The sequence below is a fragment of the Bos indicus x Bos taurus genome, chromosome 16 (assembly GCF_003369695.1).
Source record: "Bos indicus x Bos taurus breed Angus x Brahman F1 hybrid chromosome 16, Bos_hybrid_MaternalHap_v2.0, whole genome shotgun sequence".
In the NCBI taxonomy this organism is placed as follows: domain Eukaryota; kingdom Metazoa; phylum Chordata; class Mammalia; order Artiodactyla; family Bovidae; genus Bos; species Bos indicus x Bos taurus.
In genome coordinates, this window is record NC_040091.1 from 46,750,555 (window position 1) to 46,770,009 (window position 19,455).

Sequence of the window (19,455 nt, forward strand, 5' to 3'; positions counted from 1 at the left end):
CTTTAATATCCAGAGATCACTTTGGGGCAGATTCCATTTTTATTGGGTTATGATTACTGCTGCCCCATCCACCCCAAGTCTCAGGTGTCTGAGTCGGCGGAGGGCAGAGGTGTTGACACTCTCTGTGTTCAGCCTCTAGGCACCTCCATCATTGCCTGCCCTTGACTCTGGGGGCCCGTACACCCCAGAGCTCCGGATTCTGTTGGAGGAGCCGGGTCCCCTTGTTGCTAGTTTGCTGCACCTTGAGAATCATAGCGCAGCCTTGGAAAGTGAGAGTTAGCTGATTTGGGAATCTAGGGGGTGATTCCTGTACAAGGTGATGCTATTTGAGGAACCCCCAAAGTACCAAGAAAGTGCCCGAAGGCCAACCCACCCTGATTGGATAGTGCTTTACTAAGCTCCTTGGGTGGGCTTCCCTGGTGGCTCAGATGGTGAAGGATCCACCTGCAACGCAGGTGACCCAGGTTTGATCCCTGGATTGGGAAGATCCCCTGGAGAAAGGAATGGCAACCCACTCCAGTATTCTTGCCTGGGAAATCCCATGGACAGAGGAGCCTGTTGGGCTGCAGTCCGTGGGATTGCGAAGAGTTGGACACGACTGAGCAGCTAACACTATCATATTTTCACTAAGCTCCATCTGGTCTGGAAGGCCTGACACCTCTGGTTTTGTCTCCCTGGCGGCCTCTCCGCTGGGGGCTTTCCTGGCAAGCTCCCGCCCCTGCTCTGCGCCGGCCTCACTCTGTGCTCTTCCTAGGCGGGCAGCCCGCTGGACGTCGGCACCCTGGAGATCCTGGAGCGGCGCCTGTGCGTGGGCGTGCACAATGGGTTGGGCTTCGTGCAGCGGCCGCAGGTCCTCGTGCTGGTGCCCGAGCTGGAGGTGGCCTTGACACGCTCTGCCAGCTTCAGCCGGAAGGTCGGCTCCTCTTCCAAGGCCAGGTATCTCCCCTGAGGCCCCAGGTCCAGCCCCCTGTGGAGTTGAGCGTCGGGGGTGGGCACCCAACCAGGGATCAGAGTGAAAGGCCATCACTCTTCCACGTGAGGGATGCGCTCTCCCACCTGGGTCCTTCCCCGGTGCTGCTTCCTACTCCGTCACAGCATCACAGCAGACCTCAGCATCCTGCAGTTGGAAAGATCCTGTTTTTGTGCCTTGATGGTTTTGGGGTTAGTGTTACAGATGCTTCCAGCTGTGGAGCCCCCACATGGTTCCCTCCAGAAGTTCCTGTGACCCTCACGTGACAGGGAACCAGAGGGCAGGAAGTTCTGCCACTAGATTCAGTCCTGGGCTCCTCAGATCACCATCAGAGACATCTCCCAGGGGTGCCACACGTGAGGCTGGGCAGAAGCCGGCCTTGGAGGGGGCACTTCCCTGGAGACTCTCCGTCCTCCCATCCCCAGTGCTGGCAGTTTGGCTAAGTATTGATTGCGGCATCTACAACACGCTCTGGTTTGGGACATTACCTTGGTGGCCAAACGCCCAGAAGAGCACAGGGACACTGCTCAGGAGGACTCTTGCAGCAGCAACACCAGGGGCCCCAGGGCCCGAGCTAATGAGGGGTGTTGGGTGCCGGGCAGTGGGAGCCACTGCCTGACTCACCCCTTCTCTATGTTCTCGGCCCAGCTCTGGAAACCAGGCGCTGGTCTTGAGAAGCCGTCTCCGACTCCCTGAGATGGTCCGTCACCCCGCGTTCGCCATTGTCTTCCAGCTGGAGTACGTGTTTAACAGCCCCTCGGGGGCAGACAGCAATGTAAGAACCACTGGGTTCCCACCCAGCGATGCATGCACGGAGGATAAGCATAGTTACCATTAATGTTCTTTTGGTTAACAGCAGTGTAATTATTATTAACGGTATGGATAACAAGCATGGAATGTGACTAGAAATCACTTCTTTCTGGTGATAGCTCTGTATGGAAACAGTATGTTCTGCTGGCAGATGGTGTGAATACTTCAGAAGGCAGCAGGCTTCATGATAGCATTAATTCTAATTATTAAATCAATAATTATTTTGAAAAATGAGGCCATTTTAGGGCATTTTTCAAATGGTACGAAGTGTAGCAAAGCTTGAATCTGCACAAGAGATGGATATTTTCTTTGAGTGGACTTTGTACGTGCCTGTCTCAGAACCAAGAGCAAGAATTTATAGGATTCAGTTGGAGAAAAGGTTGCAAAGAGACATCATTTACATCATTGATACAGATTTTTTGGAAAATCCAAACCATGCTATTCTTAAGATTCAGGTTTTTGTTTGAAAAAGCAAATATCATTATTTATTTATTTAAAAAATCTTTTAAAACTTTGACATTGGAGTATAGTTGATTAACCAGGTTGTGATAACTCCAGTTGGACATTGAAGGGACTCAACCATACACATACATGTATCCGTTCTCCCCCAAACTCCCCTCCATCCAGCCTGCCACGTAACACTGAGCAAAGTTCCCTGTGCTATACAGTAGGTCCTTGTTGGTTTTCCATTTTAAATATAGCAGTGTGTACGTATCCATCCCAAGCTCCCTAACTCTTCCCTCCATTCTTCCCCTCTGGCAACCATAAGTTCATCCTCTGAGTCTGTTTCTGTTTTGTAATTAAGTTCATTTGTATCATTTCTTTTTAGATTCCACATATAAGGGATGTCATATGATATTTATCTTTTCCTTCTCTAACTTACTTCACTCTAGTATGACAATCTCTAGGTCCATCCGTGTGGCTACTAGTGGTATTATTTCAGTCTTTTTATGGATGAGTAGTATTCCATTGGAAAAGACTCTGATGCTGGGAGGGATTGGGGGGAGGAGGAAAAGGGGACGACAGAGGATGAGATGGCTGGATGGCGTCACCGATTCGATGGACGTGAGTCTGAGTGAACTCCGGGAGTTGGTGATGGACAGGGAGGCCTGGGGTGCTGCGATTCATGGGGTCGCAAAGAGTCGGACACGACTGAGCCACTGAACTGAGCTGAACTGAACTGAGTATTCCATTGTATATATGTACCACATCTTCTTTATCCATTCCTCTGCCAATGGACGTTTATGCTGCGTCCTTGTCTTGGCTATTGTAAATAGTCCCTCAAAGAACACTGGTGTGCATATGTCCTTTTGGACTGTTTTTCTCTGGGTGTATGCCCAGGAGTGGAATGCAGGGTCGTATGGTAGTGGTAGTAGTGTTAGTCGCTCAGTTGTGTCCAACTTTTTGCGACCCCCAAGGACTGCAGCCCACCAGGCTCCTCTGTCCATGGGATTCTCCAGGCAAGAATACTAGAGTGGGTAGCCGTTCCCTTCTCCAGGGTATCTCTCTGACCGAGTTCAGAGATTGAACTCGGCTCTCCTGCATTGCAGGCAGATTCTTTACTATCTGAGCCACCAGGGAAATGTGTGGTAGCTCTACTGAAAAAGAAAAGATCATTTAACAAGCAAATTAAGAATAAAAAAGGCCACAAGATGCCTTCTGTGGTGGTCAGTCTGCTTGCATCACTGTGCAGCTGATGGAAAAACAGGGGACAGAGGGTGATTCTGGGGGGCCTTCAGAAGGAGAATGGGGTGTTGGCACAGCTGCCATGTTAGTTCCTGGTCTCCTCTGATGTCTGTTCCCTGTCGTGTATCAGGTGAGCTGACCCAGAGGCAGGTGTTCTGAGTGCAGCCGAACGAGTGATCTCCGTTGTTCTCACAAAGCTGTTGTTTCCAGCTCTGCTTTTCTTTCTTTGTTTCCAGAAGTTTCAGCCAAAATGCAACTCTGTGCAGATAAGCTTGTCTGCATGGGGTGGGCAGAATGGGCTTAGGGTGGGACTACAGCAGGAGGGAGGGGTTTCAGGCCCTTCCCCACCCTGGGGAGGTGCAGGGTACCCTTGCTGTCTTGGGCATGGGCTGGGGCCCGACGCAGACGGAACCCCTGGAGGAGCAGCAGGACTGGTGCCTCCATGGGGGTCTCCATGTCGCTTGCCACTCATTTACATGTGGATAGTGTCTCCTCAAGAATATTAATTATGATCCACTTGCTATTATAAAGTCCACATGCTGAAACTGATACGACTTACCTGACACTTGATTATTATTATTTTTTAGCTCTTCATTGAAATGCTCACTGGCTGGCAGGTGGGTCCGCCACGCGTTGTTGCTTCGTGGAGCTCTTAGAATGTGGCTTGTAATAGCTCATCAATTCTTTTTGATGTGGAGGTTTATCTTAACATGGAATATTGGATTCCATTTTACTGTCATCAAGTGTACTTTCTTCAGTGTAATCTGGAGAGGAAATGTTCTGGCGTCTGAAATGATTTTCTGCACAAATTACTTGCTGCGTGAAGCAGAGAGTACGGGGTTAGCATTTCGGTGGTGAGCGCTGACTCAGGCATTCCCGTCACGACCAAACTTAGATGTAGCTGAGAAGACAGCCCTGCTGCTGCTGGCCTGGGCTCTCGTTCCCTCCCCTAGGCGTGTCCCCAGAGGGGACGTGGCCGTGGGGGCTCCTGCAAGGTCAGGGCTCGGCCTTGGAGGGGGCGGGTCACTGCCGGCTTGCTCCTGCTTCTCCTCAGAGTCCATAATGGAGTGTGTTTTCCGGTGCATTCAGCCTGCAAATCCCTTTTTCCCTTTTCTTTCATTTTAAAAAGCTCTGGGGACATTCCAAGTGTCAACAAAAGCAGTGTTGTTGTTCAGTTGCTAAGTCGTGTCCGACTCTGTGACCCCCTGGACTGCAGCAGCACGCCAGGCTGTTCTGTCCTTCACTTATCTCCCGGAGTTTGCTCAGATTCATGTCCATTGAATCGGTGATGCCATCCAACCATCCCACTCTCTGCTGCCCTCTTTTACTCTTGCCTTCAGTCTTCCCCTGGTGGCTCAGATGGTAAAGCGTCTGCCTACAATGCGGGAGACCTGGGTTCGATCCCTGGGTCGGGAAGATCCCCTGGAGAAGGAAATGGCAACCCAGTCCAGTACTCTTGCCTGGAAAATCCTATGGATGGAGGAACCTGGTAGGCTATAGTTCATGGGGTCGCAAAGAGTCAGACACGACTGAGCGACTTCACTATCACTATCAGTCTTTCCCAGCATCAGGGTCTTTTCTAATGAGTCGGCTCTTTGCATCAGGTGGCCAAAGTACTGGAGCTTCAGCATCAGTATGATTTTGTGGGGAACACAGACATTCAGTCCATGACATCATGTAAATGCTAAAACATGTTTTGATGTAGTTAAATGTATCAGTCTCTTCTTCTCTTGCATCTGGATTTTGAGTCGTAGTAAAAAAGCCTTTCCTTACTCCTGTAGAAGAATTCATCCATGTCTTCTCCTAGTAGGGGTACAGTTTCCATTTTTATGTTTAGGTCGCCTTTGTGGTGTGAGGAATAGGTCTAATTTCATCTTTGTACAGTGGCCGTCCAGTTGTAGCATCAAGTAAGTTGATGCTACTTATTATAAGTCCTTTGTGCCCAGTGATTTTAGCCTCTTTCAGTCATACATGAGATCTCTGTTTACACTTGGAGGAGGAAATGGCTGCTCACTCCATTACTCTTGCCTGGAGAATCTCATGGACAGAGGAGCCTGGCAGCTGTAGTCCGTGGGGTCACAAAGAGTCGGGCACAACTGAGGGACTGAGCATGCACACACTCCCCTGCTCCTAGACCACTGTTCTGCCCGGGGCCGCTCTGTCTGTTCTGTGCTGGGAGCATAGTGTAGTGGTGGGGGCCCTGTGGCTGTGGCCGCTCGGTGGTGCAGCAACCTGCAGCCCCTCCCCTTTATGACTCCTGTAGCTCTGCCTGCATTTGCTTTTCCCGAGGAATCTCAGTATCAACAGGTCTAGCTCCATAAAGAGAGTTTATTGGTGTTTTTGGGGGTGCATTAAATTTATTAATTAACTAGAGAGAATTGACGTGTTGTGGAAGTTGTGATGTTGTAACTGGGAAGAAGGGAAGTCTTTCTGCTTGTCCACTTCTGTTTTTGTGTCTTTTGGGGGTGATTTTAAAATAGGATTGTTTGTGCCCAGTTGTGTCTTACTCTTTGCAACCCTATGGACTGTAGCCTGCCAGGCTCCTCTGTCCATAGGATTTCCCAGGCACGAATACTGGAGTGGGTAGCCATTTCCATCTCTAGGGGACCTTCCCAACCTGGGGATCAAACCTGTGTCTTGTGCATTGGCAGGCAGATTCTTTACCACTAGTGTGGCCTGGGAAGCCCCCATATGGGTTTACAGTGTAGATTTTAAACAGCTTGAATAGCTCTTACTAAGTTTATTCACAGATATTTAATTTTTGTGCTGCTGTTTTAAGTGGAATTTTCTCTCTCATGTATTCTAACTTAACACCAAGAGTTTTCTTTTTGTGTATAGTCATTAAACAGTTTTTTTTTTTTTTTTTAACCAGCACTTTCTATACCTTTTGTCATATACCTCACTGTTTTTTATGTTTTTAAATATTCGTTTATTTGGCTGTGCCGAGTCCTAGTTGCAAATGTGGGATCTTTAGTTGTGACATGTGGGACCTAGTTCCCTGACCAGGGATGGAACCTGGGCCTCCTTGTGCTGGGAGTGTGGAGTCTTAGCCGCTGGACCACGGGGGAAACTCCCCTCACTGTTTGTTAAGTTACACTTTATTTTGACGTCATTACGGATTCACATGCAGTTGTAAGAAATAAGCAGAGTGACCCTGCGTCCCTTTTCCAGTCGGCCCCACTGGTACAGCTGTCTTTTGGCATTAAGTCCAGGTGGCCCACTTCTTCTTTCAGGTCTTGCCTGCTCTGCACGGCCTCTGGCTGGCTGACCTTGGGGCTGCTCCCCTCGACCTTCTCCTCTGTGTCCCCCACGCCTGCTCTGCGTGTTTCTGTGTTGTCCACTCCCCTCTCACTGTGCTCAGAATTTCTTGGTGCTCTAGGGGTGGTGTGCTCTAGGCTGTGGGCAGCTTCAATTCTTCCCCCAGTGCAGGCCTTCTCCTGAGACCCCTAGGAGCCCTTCATAGAAAAACTAGGCCTGGCTTTCATTCCCAGGGGTAGCTGCTACACCTCCATCCCAGGCTGTGGAGTTCCCTGCACTGAGGTCACAGCCCCGTGGAGTAGAGGGGCCACGCCCATGGGAAGGGGTGCCAGGTCGCCAAGCCTGAGCCGCATTGTCACTGGCTCTGTAGGACCCAGTGGGAGGTACGGGGAGGGAAGCAGACCCAGGCAAGGGTTCTCTGGAGAAGCAAATGCAAAGGCCCTGGGGTAGCCACATGCTGGTCTCTGGGCTGCAGACTCAGAAGGGCAAGAGGTTGCCCACCTATCTACATCACCACTCCCAGCCCCACTCATGATGGTTTCCTTGTTGCTCCTTCAAGCTTTGTTGATAGCTTTTTTTCCAAAGAGGACTGGAGTGTTACGAGTCCTTTAGCCAGCATACAGAGTAATTCTAGGTTGTAGAACTTCCTTAAAACCATACCCCATTGTTTTTCATTGCACATGTGTATGTTTAAAAGTAATTACTATACTCCGTAGAAGGAAATGAAAATATTGCCTGCCAAGTGATTACTGTGCTTTTAAGTGACTCTGCGTATACTGTGTCGTATATGAGCAGATTAAACGACTTTAATTACACGTCCTTGGGTTTCCTTTCCCAGCCTGGATGTGTGGGGAGGAAATTATTCTGCAGCAGCTGCTGAGTTCACTATGTGTCTAGTTGGGAAAAGGTTTTGGCGTATAATCAATCCATTTCTGGAAGGAAAGACTTCGGGCTGATGGTATGTGGTCAGTGAGCCTTCTCTTTGCCTGCTGGCCCTGGGGGCCTTGTGCTCCTTGGCAGGAAGGAGGACAGAAACCCTGGTCCTAAGTGCCCGTTTCTTTTCTAACTCTGCCCCTTGGATGGGTTTCAGGGTCTCAGACCTTGTGAAGTTCTCAGTGGTCAGGCACCCAGGGTGCTATAAGGAGCACATGAAAACAGCCACCTTAACCTTAGGTGTTGCTCGTGGCCCAGCCCTGAGACTCCAGAGCTGCCAGCTGCCCATGTGGGCCAGCCTGGCTCCATGCGGATGGAAGCATCTTGGTCTGTGCTGCCGGGGTCAGGCCTGGGCCCACCCTCTGTGGGTGGCTGCAACCCCTCTGGGGTTGGCATTTGTGAGCTGTGCGGAGGGTCACATGGGCATGTGGTGGACACCCCAGAAGGGGCCTGTGCCCACCTGGGCCAGGCTGCCTTCTGCCCGGCTCCTCTATCTGTCCCAAGGTTCCTAAATCTCTCTCTGTCTCTCAGCTCCCTTATCCCCCGCCTCCCATCTTGTGATGGGCCTGCTGCTGGGGATGTTTGGACACCTTCTCACATCGCAGTTTGCTTTTCTTGTTTGTGTTCATCACGGGCCCTGGTGTAGCTGCCCCCATTGAGGGGGACCAATTCTGTCTCTGGAGGTGGCCTCAGGCCAGGGGAACCCCCACCTATGGGTGCCCCATCACCTCTGCAGTGTGTTTCTGGGCTTTGGGCTGTAGTACCCAGAGTTGGCATGGAGGGGGCTCAGGAGGTGACATGGGGCCCCACCAGGAGGAAAAAGTTCTCACTGAAGATCTAGACAAAAGTCAACCTTATGAAACATCCAGATATGTTTACCTGCCTCGAGGGGAGTTCTGAGCTGGTCTGGGGACAGAGGCCAAGGGGAGCCCCTCCCTCAGTCTCCTGGGGTGGCCTGAACAGACTGCCCTGAATGACTTGGCTTAAAACAGCAGACATCTATTCTCTCACAGTCCTGGATCCAGAATTGATTCCATTTGGCTGAAATCGAGACATCGGGAGGGGCTAGCTCCTTCCAAAGGCTCCAGGGAGCATCCCTCCTGCCTCTCCTAGGTTTCATTCCTGGGCTTCGACTGCATCGCTCCAGCCTCTGCTTCTGTCTTCACGTGGCCTTCCATCTGTGCGTCTCCCTCTGTTTTTCTGTCTCAGGTCTCTCTCTGTCCTGCTCTTGTACAAACACCTGTCACTGGGTTTAGGGCCTCCCTGGATCGTTAGGTCTCATCATCTCATGGCACTCAGTTACCTCTGCATGGACCTTTTCTCTGAATAAGGTCACAGTCACAGAGTCCAGGGATTGGGGAGTGGACATGAATTTTGGGGGCCACCATTCAGTCTATTCCGGGGAGCCTGGGTTGCAGCATCTCCAGGGGTCAAGTGTCTGTGTTCTGTGTGCCCCGTGCCTGGTGAATGTCAGCATGCACTTCTGTTCCATGGCGAACCTGACTGGTGATCCAAGTGTATTCCTTTGGCCTTTTGTGTGTTGTCTCCTATTGTAACTGAAAATGTGAATGGGAGCAATTCAATGTGTGTGTGTGTGTTTGTTTTTTTTTTACAATTTGGATGAAGTCAAACCCACTTTGACAGAATAAGATACTTTAAAGTAACAGATCTGATCTCACCCACTAGATTCACAGACAGGAGGAGGTTTGTCACACTGACGGATGAAATACTGCTCTTGCTCTGCCCACCTGCTTGGCTGCACCTGGCCTTGTCCTTGAGCTGAGGGTGGGAGTTGGGAGCCTGGGCTTAGGGAGGGTCTCGTTTTCAGGCATCGCCCTGGCCTGTCGGGAGAGAGTACAGACTAATAAAGGGCCAGTGGATTGCCACCTAGCCGTTGTCCCAATGAAGGACTGAGCCATAACTCACTGACCCTCCCTTCTTGTTAGAGATGTTGAAACAAAGTGTGGGAAGTGGCTATTTGTTTATCTGACATCTGCTTCACACAGAGAAACACCATATAGACCAAGGACAAGAAAATCAACAGAAAGCGTGAAAGTAGGAAGCTGGGGATCGGTTGCTGCTTTTGAGAGATTAAGCCAGAAGGGACTGGCACAGATAGCATGAAACCGGGGGCACATGTTTTAACTTTGACCCTGTAGTAAACTTATGAATTTAGGGGAGATGGCTATTTACAAAAGTAGTATAGGTATCACTGAGTCCTTATAGTTTGTTTTTTTCTGGCCAGTTTTGTGAATACATTTAGTATTTTTATTTTTAATATCATTGTGATGGTATTCCTTAATTTGGCTTTTAAACTTTTTCTCCTTTATTTATCTATTTGGCTGCGCCAGGTCTAAGTTGCAGTACATGGGATTATCGATTTTCTTTGCAGCCTGCAGAACTTTAGTTGTGGCAGGTGGGATCTAGTTCCCTGACCAGGGATCGAACCTGGGCCCCCCTGCAGTGGTAGCATGGCGTCTTAGCCACTAGACCACGAGGGAAGCCCCTATCATTTATTTTATGAAAAGCAGTGGATTTTTTTCACAGCTTTTGGCTGGTAACACTGTGGTTACTCAGGGCCGTTTTGTTCTGTCCCCCGGCTGAGGGACGGGAAGGGCGGGTGCCCTCTGTATATTTGACAGACACCAGAAGCGCATATTTGACACTGGGAGTGCGGCACACAGACTCACGCTTAGGATCCTTACTTGGCTGGTTCTTGGCTTGTGTTTCCAGGATGTGGGTTTTTGCTCATTGAATTGACCCAAACCCCTGCTCAGCTCTGTGACTGTGCAGAACGCGGCGGAATCCTAACCCGTGGTCTGAAATGGGTTTAGCTCCAGTAAACGATCAGAAGAGGCTGAAGTGGGTGGTTTGAGGTCCAGTTACAAGGGGGCCTCAGGAAAAAGAGGTTAATTCACAAGCAGACACTGATTCTGGATGTTCCCCATGTGGATACAAAGGATGTGATGGGATGGGCTGTCATCTGAAGCAGTCTGGAAAGACCAACTTAGATGAAACTTGAACTTCCTGTTCTCTCCGCCCCCCTGCTTAGTTCCCCGACCAGGGATCGAGCCCACAGCCCCGGCAGTGGAAGGGTGGAGTTCCAACCTCTGAACCGCCAGGGAAGTCCCAGCACTTCCTGTTCCGTATTGTGTGCACGTAGCCTCTGCTGAGGTCTCGCCCAGCTGACCGTCAATTCTTCTGTGTTGGATTCCACCCAGAGTCCTTGTGTGTGTATGTGCGATCTGCCTTGAGCCTGAGTGCACTCAAGTCCTGGCTGTGACAGTGACACATGACTCACTCGTGTCCAGTCAATCATCCAGGGTCCGTTGGGAGCCCAGGGTACACTGCTAGAGCCTTCCTGGGCTCCGTGGTCCCAGACACAACTCAGGTCAAAGGATTCCCATCGCCTTTCCTTGGGGACCCTCCCCTTTCCTGGGGACCACTGCAGACAAGCCTTGGCTTCCACTCCTTCTGAGAGTCTGAGACCCCCTCCTTGCAGGCTGTCTGCTTCCCTGTGACCACGGCCTGAGTTGGAGGGCTGCTGGGTTAGCTCACGTGGTTGGTGGTCAAGAGGGATGGAGGGCTTTGGTAAGGAACCATCCAGTCCTTTGCTCTCCTAGTGCCCCAGGGTGTGGAGGAAGATGCTGAGTTTGGTACTGATCAGGGTTCTTGGCCTTTCCTGATCAATAGAAATTGATCAGAGGCCAGACAGGAAATCCAGGCAAAGCTTTATTGGGGTTCTGGCTGGTTGCAGGGGGGTGAAAACAAGCAACAACTTCTCTTGCTTGTTCCCCAAGGACTGGGTGAGCTGGTTCCTTTTTGGGGTGAGGGTCAGAGCAGGTCTAGGGGTCAGGCTGGAGGAGTGGCCTAGGTGGTTTGCTCACCCCTTGGTGGTGGTGTGTGCAAGGGGTGTGAGTAGTACCCTGTTTTTGCTCCTGGCGTTTTGCAAATGGCAGTTGGGTGTTTGGTCTTTTTGTATCTTGTCTATAATTTGCCCCAACTGCACATGCATGCAGCTGTTTTTTAGTCCCTACAGTTTCTTTGTATTTTGTTGCTGGAGGAGAGGTGTGTCCAGGTGCAAGCACTGCAGCCAAGGGTCTCAGGTCCCAGGTCCAGGCCCCAGCCTTCTCACGACCATGTTCCATTTCACACCTGCCGCCTGCAGGTGGCTTCTGCCCCGCATCCCCAGGGGGGCTGGGAATCGGGTGGAGGCGGGTATGGCTGCTGCCCTGAGTCTGGGCTGTCAGTCTGACTTCGTTTGATGCCACTGGGCTCTTGGGGTGGAAAGCGCTGTTCCCGGGCTCCTGTCTTACCTGCTGTTGTCATGTGCCTGGTGGCTTCTGGTCAGGAAATGGCCTTCCTGGGGGTACCGATATGTCTCCTGCCAGGGAATGAGCCAGTGTCTCTGGAGCTGCCTTAAGGGGGTAGATCACGAGTCTCATTGCCCAGCTGAGCAGGAATGTCAGGACTTGACCAGGACCCACTCTGAGTTCCACTTTATTCTTGCTTCATTTTGAATAATGGATGAAAGTGGTTTCTTTAAAATACCACTGACTCAAGCCTTGAAACCATATTTGTGAAAATGGCTTTGTCTGAAGGTGGAGGCTACTTCTGGGGAGGGGTGTCCTAGCATTGTCCTCCCTTTCATCTGGCCAGTGATAGAGACAGTGAAAGAAGGCACAGCAGGAAACATTTGGCCTGGGTGATTTCCTAGTTACATATAAGTTACATATAAGCTACATACACAGAACATACAGTGAGGAGCTGAAAGTGCTGGAGAAAATGTGTGCTGAAACCCTAACTGGAGTGTGCACGTATATTCTTCATTATTTGATGAAGTGTCTCGTTACTAACACAAAGTGCCATTCCTGGTGTTTTATTCATGGATCTGGGTGGATGGTAAAGTGCAGAGCGTTTGAAAACCTGCGGAAGATGTGGTACATGTACACAATGGAATATTACTCAGTCAGTAAAAGGAATGAAATTGGGTCATTTGTAGAGACGTGGATGGACCTAGAGTCTGTCATACAGAGTGCAGTAAGTCAGAAAGAAAAACAAATATTGTATATTAATGCATACATGTGGAATTTAGAAAAAGGGTTCAGATGAACCTATTTGCAAAGCAGAAATAGAGACACAGACTAGAGAGTGGCCCTCTGGACACAGGCTGGGGAGGGAGAGTGGGGCAAACCGGGAGAGTGGCACTGACATATAGACGCCACCATGTGTAAAATACACAGCTGGTGGGGGCTTGCTGTAAAGCACAGGGAGCTCAGCTCAGTGCTCTGTGATGACCTAGAGGTGTGGGATGGGGCGAGGGGAGGGAGGCTCTAGGGGGAAGGGATACATGTATACACGTAGCTGATTCACTTTGTTGTACAGCAGAAACTAACAAGACATTGTAAAGAAACTGTATTCCTAAAAAGGAAGAAAAGGAAACCTGCATAAGGATCCTGTGGAAGAGGAGGAATCATAAAGGCAGTGTTGGTCTTCAGGAGGGTCCTGGTTACACTGGGGCGGGAGTGGGGAGGGTCTCAGAATCAGAGGCTGGCTTCCCTGCCCACTCTGAGCCACCGACGTGGTGCCACATCCTCCTCTGTGGTGGGCCTTCTTTTTGTGATGACCCCCTGCCTTGCTGCGTTGCCCTGTGGCGAGATTTTCCCGGGAAAGCACTGTTGATTTCTCCACCCATGGGGGTTTGGTGACAACCTATGACCCATATGCTTTGTTTCCATTCCAGGCAGCTTCACTCTCCTCCTTGTCCAGCCTGGCATGTATGCACATGGTTCGCTGGGCTGTCTGGAACCCCTCGCTGGAAGCCAGCTCCGGGCAGGTGATGTTACCTCTCCAGGGTGGCATCCAGTCCAACCCTTCGCACTGTCTGGTCTATAAGGTACCCCCAGCCAGCATAAGCTCCGAAGAGGTAAATGTTAGAGACCCTATAAGTGTGATTGCTTTTTACATGCTTCTAGCAAGTTCATGTATTTTCAACAGCAGAGCTGACAAATATGTTTGTCGATGTTTCATGAGCAGTATTTTTTCAGGTCACAGATTTGCCCTTAAAAAATAAGTATGATTGCTGAGTCATAATCAGAAACACACATTACCATATGTAAAATAGATAGCCAGTGGGAATTTGCTGTAGGACCCAGGGAGCTCAAATCGGGTGCTCTGTGACAACCTAGAGGGGTGGGATGGGATGGGAGGTGGGAGGAGGGGTTCAAGAGAGAGGGGACATACGTATACCTATAGCTGATTCATGTTGATGTGTGGCAGAAACCAACACAGTATTGTAAAGCAGTTATCCTTTGATTAAAAACAAATTAAAAAAATAATGACTAAAAAATAATGGCAGGATAAAGAAAAAAAATTAAAAAAAGAAAAAATATAAGTGTGACTGCTGAATTATAATCAGTTTTGTGGGCTTCCCTGGTGGCTCAGAGGTTAAAGCTTCTGCCTGCAATGCTGGAGACCTGGGTTCGATCCCTGGGTTGGGAAGATCCGCTGGAGAAGGAAATGGCAGTCCACTCCAGTATTCTTGCCCGGAGAATCCCATGGATGGAGAAGCCTGGTGGGCTACAGTCCACGGGTCACTAAGAGTTGGACACGACTGAGCGACTTCACTTTCACTTTGACCTCCCTGAAGGTGGTGGTTTTTCTGGGGTCTTATTATGCCCCTGCTTATGTAGCCATTTCTCAAGGTGGCCTGTTTCTCTTATTTTTACACAGAGAGCCACGAGATCACTTCTGTGCTTTTTAAAATGCCCTCTTTTTAAAAAAATTATTTTTTATTGAAATATAGTTTAAGTACAGTGTTGTATTAATTACTGCCATACAGCAAAGTGACTTGGTTACACACATATATACATTCTTTTGCATATTCTTTTCCACTATGGTTTATCACAGAATATTGAATATAGTCGGAGAAGGCAATGGCACCCTACTCCAGTACTCTTGCCTGGAAAATCCCATGGCCAGAGGAGCCTGGTAGGCTGCAGTCCATGGGGTTGCTAGAAGTCAGACACGGCTGAGCAACTTCGCTTTCACTTTTCACTTTCATGCATTGGAGAAGGAAATGGCAACCCACTCCAGTGTTCTTGCTGGGAGAATCCCAGGGACGGGGGAGCCTGGTGGGCTGCCGTCTATGGGGTCGCACAGAGTCGGACACGACTGAAGTGACTTAGCAACAGCAGCAGCATTGAGTATAGTTCCCTGTGCTATTCAGTAGGACCTTGTTGTTTATCCATTTTATATGGATCAGTTCGCATCTGCTAACCCTAAACTCCCAATCCTTCCCTCCCCCATCCCCCACCAATCACAAGTCTTCTCTATGTTTTGTGATTCTCTTTCATAGATAACTTCATTTGTGTCATATTTTAGATGCTACATATAAGCGATATCATATGGTATTTGTCTTACTCTTTCTGTCTTCCTTCACTTAGTATGATACTCTCTAGTCGCATCCATGTTGTAGCAAATGGTGTTATTTCATTCTTTTTCAAGGCTGAGTAGTGTTCCTCTGTGTATATGTGCCGCAGCATCTTTATCCACACCTCTATGGTTGGACATTTAGGTTGTTTCTATGTCCGGGCTATTGTGACTAGTGCTGCTACGAACATAGGGATACATGTATCTTTTTGAATTATAGCTTTTTCCATATGTTTGCCCAGGAGTGGAAGTGCTGGATCATATAATAATTCTATTTTTAGCTTTCTGAGGCACCTCTGTACTGTTTTCCACAGTGGCTCCGTCAACTTTCATTCCCACCAGCAGTCAAGGAGGGTTCCCTTATAAACAAGCCCTCTTTTAATGTTTGTACACTGGGGGCTGCGTCTTGTGTGCACAAGGCTGGAGTGCGAGCTGGGCAGTTGGCATCCCCCTGGCTGGTCTTTGTGGCTCATCACTTATGTTCACTTGACCTCGACTCTCTCTAGCTGTGTCCAGAGGGGAGGGACCACAGCAGAACTTATATAAATCCATTTTGAAATGAAGCTTTCTCTGATCCCCACTGTAGAAAGCAAACAGAAGTGGGCCCGTGGAGGCATGTTTGTGTGTGGGTCTCACCCCAAGTGCTCCCCTGGCCTGTTGGCAGTCCTGCAGGGTGGGGAGCAGGGACCCCAGGACACAGATGCTGTGTGACACCCCTGCTCTGGCTGACTTCTGGGTCCTTCTGACACTAATGGGTCATTGCAGGATTTCTGCCTGGGTATGTGTTTTATTCTTCTGCTGACATTCCTGAGATACGCCTATCCTGTCTCAGCAGATCAAATGGGAGCCTTCTAGGACTCAATTGGCTCATTTTTCTTGGGTAAAGGACCATACCTGTTATTTCAGTATGTCATTCATGCGCTGACTCCAGTGACAAGCATCATATTCAGTGTTATTATTTATGATGTGGATTATGCCTTGGGGACCTGAATCAGCGAGCAGCTGATCATGCAGCTTCTCTTATTATAAGGAATGTCCCTCATTACAGGACTACATTTTGCTGCATTCCCACATGGTCTGGTTTCAGCCCTTATTATAAACTTGCTATTAGAAATCCTGAAGCTACTGCCATATTCTCATTCTCTCTTGCTGTGTATGTACCTTTGTAAATAAATCCTTATTCTGTTTACTTTTAGCTTTCTCATGTCCACTACATTTCCTTTGCTTTTTAAGTGTGTAAACTATATTGGAACATAAGTGTTGTGAAGGTTGGACTATCTCAAGGTCACAAATGTATCAAATACCATCATCTTCCATGAGGAATATCACTTCTAATCAGGGTTTCTCCACTCAGCACTGTCAGCATTTGGGGCCAGACTGTTCTTTGCTGTGGGTCTGTCCCAGGCACTACCCTGGAGGATGTTGAACTGCATTGCTGGCCTCCACCCCCTAGAGGCAGTAGCACACCCCCACCCCAGTTCAGTTCAGTTCAGTTCAGTTCAGTAACTCACTCAGTCGTGTCTGACTCTTTGCGATCCCATGAATTGCAGCACGCCAGGCCTCCCTGTCCATCACCAACTCCTGGAGTTCACTCAAACTCACATCCATCGAGTCCATGATGCCATCCAGCCATCTCGTCCTCTGTCATCCCCTTTTCCTCCTGCCCCCAATCCCTCCCAGCATCAGAGTCTTTTCCAATGAGTCAGCTCTTTGGATGAGGTGGCCAAAGTACTGGAGTTTCAGCTTTAGCATCATTCCTTCCAAAGAACACCCAGGACTGATCTTCTTTAGAATGGACTGGTTGGATCTCCTTGCAGTCCACAGGACTCTCAAGAGTCTTCTCCAACACTACAGTTCAAAAGCATCAATTCTTTGGCCCTCAGCTTTCTTCACAGTCCAACTGTCACATCCATATATGACCAATGGAAAAACCATACCCTTGACTAGACGGACCTTTGTTGGCAAAGTAATGTCTCTGCTTTTGAATATGCTATCTAGGTTGGTCATAACTTTCCTTCCAAGGAGTAAGCGTCTTTTAATTTCATGGCTGCAATCACCATCTGCTGTGATTTTGGAGCCCCCCAAAATAAATTCTGACACTGTTTCCACTGTTTCCCCATCTATTTCCCATGAAGTGATGGGACCAGATGCCATGATCTTCGTTTTCTGAATGTTGAGCTTTAAGCCAACTTTTTCACTCTCCTCTTTCACTTTCATCAAGAGGCTTTTGAGTTCCTCTTCACTTTCTGCCATAAGGGTGGTGTCATCTGCATATCTGAGGTTATTGATATTTCTCCCAGCAATCTTGATTCCAGCGTGTGCTTCTTCCAGCCCAGAGTTTCTTATGATGTACTCTGCATAGAAATTAAATAAGCAGGGTGACAATATACAGCCTTGATGTACTCCTTTTCCTATTTGGAACCAGTCTGTTGTTCCATGTCCAGTTCTAACTGTTGCTCCCTGACCTGCATATAGGTTTCTCAAGAGGCAGATCAGGTGGTCTGGTGTTCCCGTCTCTTTCAGAATTTTCCACAGTTTCTTGTGATCCACACAGTCAAAGGCTTTGGCATAGTCAAGAAAGCAGAAATAGATGTTTTGCTGGAACTCTCTTGCTTTTTTGATGATCCAGCCGATATTGGCATTTGATCTCTGGTTCCTCTGCCTTTCCTAAAACCAGCTTGAACATCTGTAAGTTCGCAGTTCATGTATTGCTGAAGCCTGGCTTGGAGAATTTTGAGCATTACTTTACTAGCGTGTGAGATGAGTGCAATTGTGCGGTAGTTTGAGCATTTTTTGGCATTGCCTTTCTTTGGGATTGGAATGAAAACTGACCTTTTCCAGTCCTGTGGCCACTGCTGAGTTTGAGCATTTTTTGGCATTGCCTTTCTTTGGGATTGGAATGAAAATGGACCTTTTCTAGTCCTGTGGCCATTGCTGAGTTTTCCAAATTTGCTGGCATATTGAGTGCAGCACTTTCACAACATCATCTTTTAGGATTTGAAATAGATCCACTGGAATTCCATCACCTCCACTAGCTTTGTTCTCAGTGATGCTTTCTAAGCCCCACTTGACTTCACATTCTAGGATGTCTGGCTCTAGGTGAGTGATCACACTAGACCCAGATAATCACACATCGTGAATACACAGTTCTTCTGTGTATTCTTGCCACCTCTTCTTAATATCTTCTGCTTCTGTTAGGTCCATTTCTGTCCTTTATCGAGCCCATCTTTGCATGAAATGTTCGCTTGGTATCTCTAATTTTCTTGAAGAGAACTCTAGTCTTTCTCATTCTGTTGTTTTCCTCTATTTCTTTGCATTGATCGCTGAGGAAGGCTTTCTTATCTCTTCTTGCTATTCTTTGGAACTCTGCATTCAGATGCTTATATCTTTCCTTTTCTCCTTTGCTTTTCGCTTCTCTTCTTTTCTCAGCTATTTGTAAGGCCTCCCCAGACAGCCATTTTGCTTTTTTGCATTTCTTTTCCATGGGGATGGTCTTGATTCCTGTCTCTTGTACAGTGTCATAAACCTCAGTCCATAGTTCATCAGGCACTCTATCTATCAGATCTAGTCCCTTAAATCTATTTCTCACTTCCACTGTATAATCATAAGGGATTTGATTTAGGTCATACCTGAATGGTCTAGTGTTTTTCCCTACTTTCTTCAATTTAAGTCTGAATTTGACAGTAAAGACTTCATGATCTGAGCCACAGTCAGCTCCCAGTCTTGTTTTTGCTGACTGTATAGAGCTTCTCCATCTTTGGCTGCAAAGAATATAATCAGTCTGATTTTGGTATTGACCATCTGGTGATGTCCATGTATAGAGAGCCCAGATGTTCATAGACATGGCTGAATGTGTTCTGCGGGCAGAACTGCCCCTAGTTGAGGACCGCTACTGTAAACAGATATTATTAACTAAAATAATAAACTGCCACTGATCACAAACTCTATTCATTCTCCTGCTTTCTAAAGGCGCTGTTTTGCATCTTCTTGTTTCTCATCTCATGTAGCAGTGCATTACCACATCAGAAGTGTGGACTCCTAGGTAAGCCTGGTCTCTGCCTGGGCACCAGTCAATTCTTTATCTTATTCATTCACTCAGTGAATTTTACTGAGCACCTACATCTATTCTAGGAAAACTCTCTAATCCTGTGGAATTTACAGTTGAACAGGACTGACAGATATTAATCAAAAGAAAAAAGATACATATTATAAACATCCCATAATTTTTTTACTAAGTAAATTTTGGGGTTTATGTTATTAAGATTATTTCAGTGTTATTTACTGTGAAGGTAAATAGTGTATTATGTTTATGTTTTCCTTCTTAAACAGCTCCTGTATTCTTCCCTCAAGCAAATAGTTGTCTTTAA

General features: G+C 48.1%; 1 protein-coding gene across 6 annotated transcripts in view; it reads left to right on the forward strand.

The window, feature by feature from the left end:
• NPHP4 (nephrocystin 4) overlaps nt 1–19,455 on the forward strand; it is a 138,284-nt gene that overhangs the window by 45,357 nt on the left and 73,472 nt on the right. For 5 of the 6 annotated variants that reach the window (XR_003514948.1, XM_027565081.1, XM_027565077.1 and 2 more), the window contains 3 exons: nt 755–936; nt 1,619–1,745; nt 13,401–13,583. Coding sequence is in view for 5 of the 6 variants with exons in the window: in XM_027565081.1 (XP_027420882.1) it covers nt 755–936; nt 1,619–1,745; nt 13,401–13,583 (492 nt within the window). In the remaining variant the exon portion in view is untranslated. The remainder of the gene's footprint in view (nt 1–754; nt 937–1,618; nt 1,746–13,400; nt 13,584–19,455) is intronic. The other variant, XM_027565082.1, reaches the window with a different exon arrangement.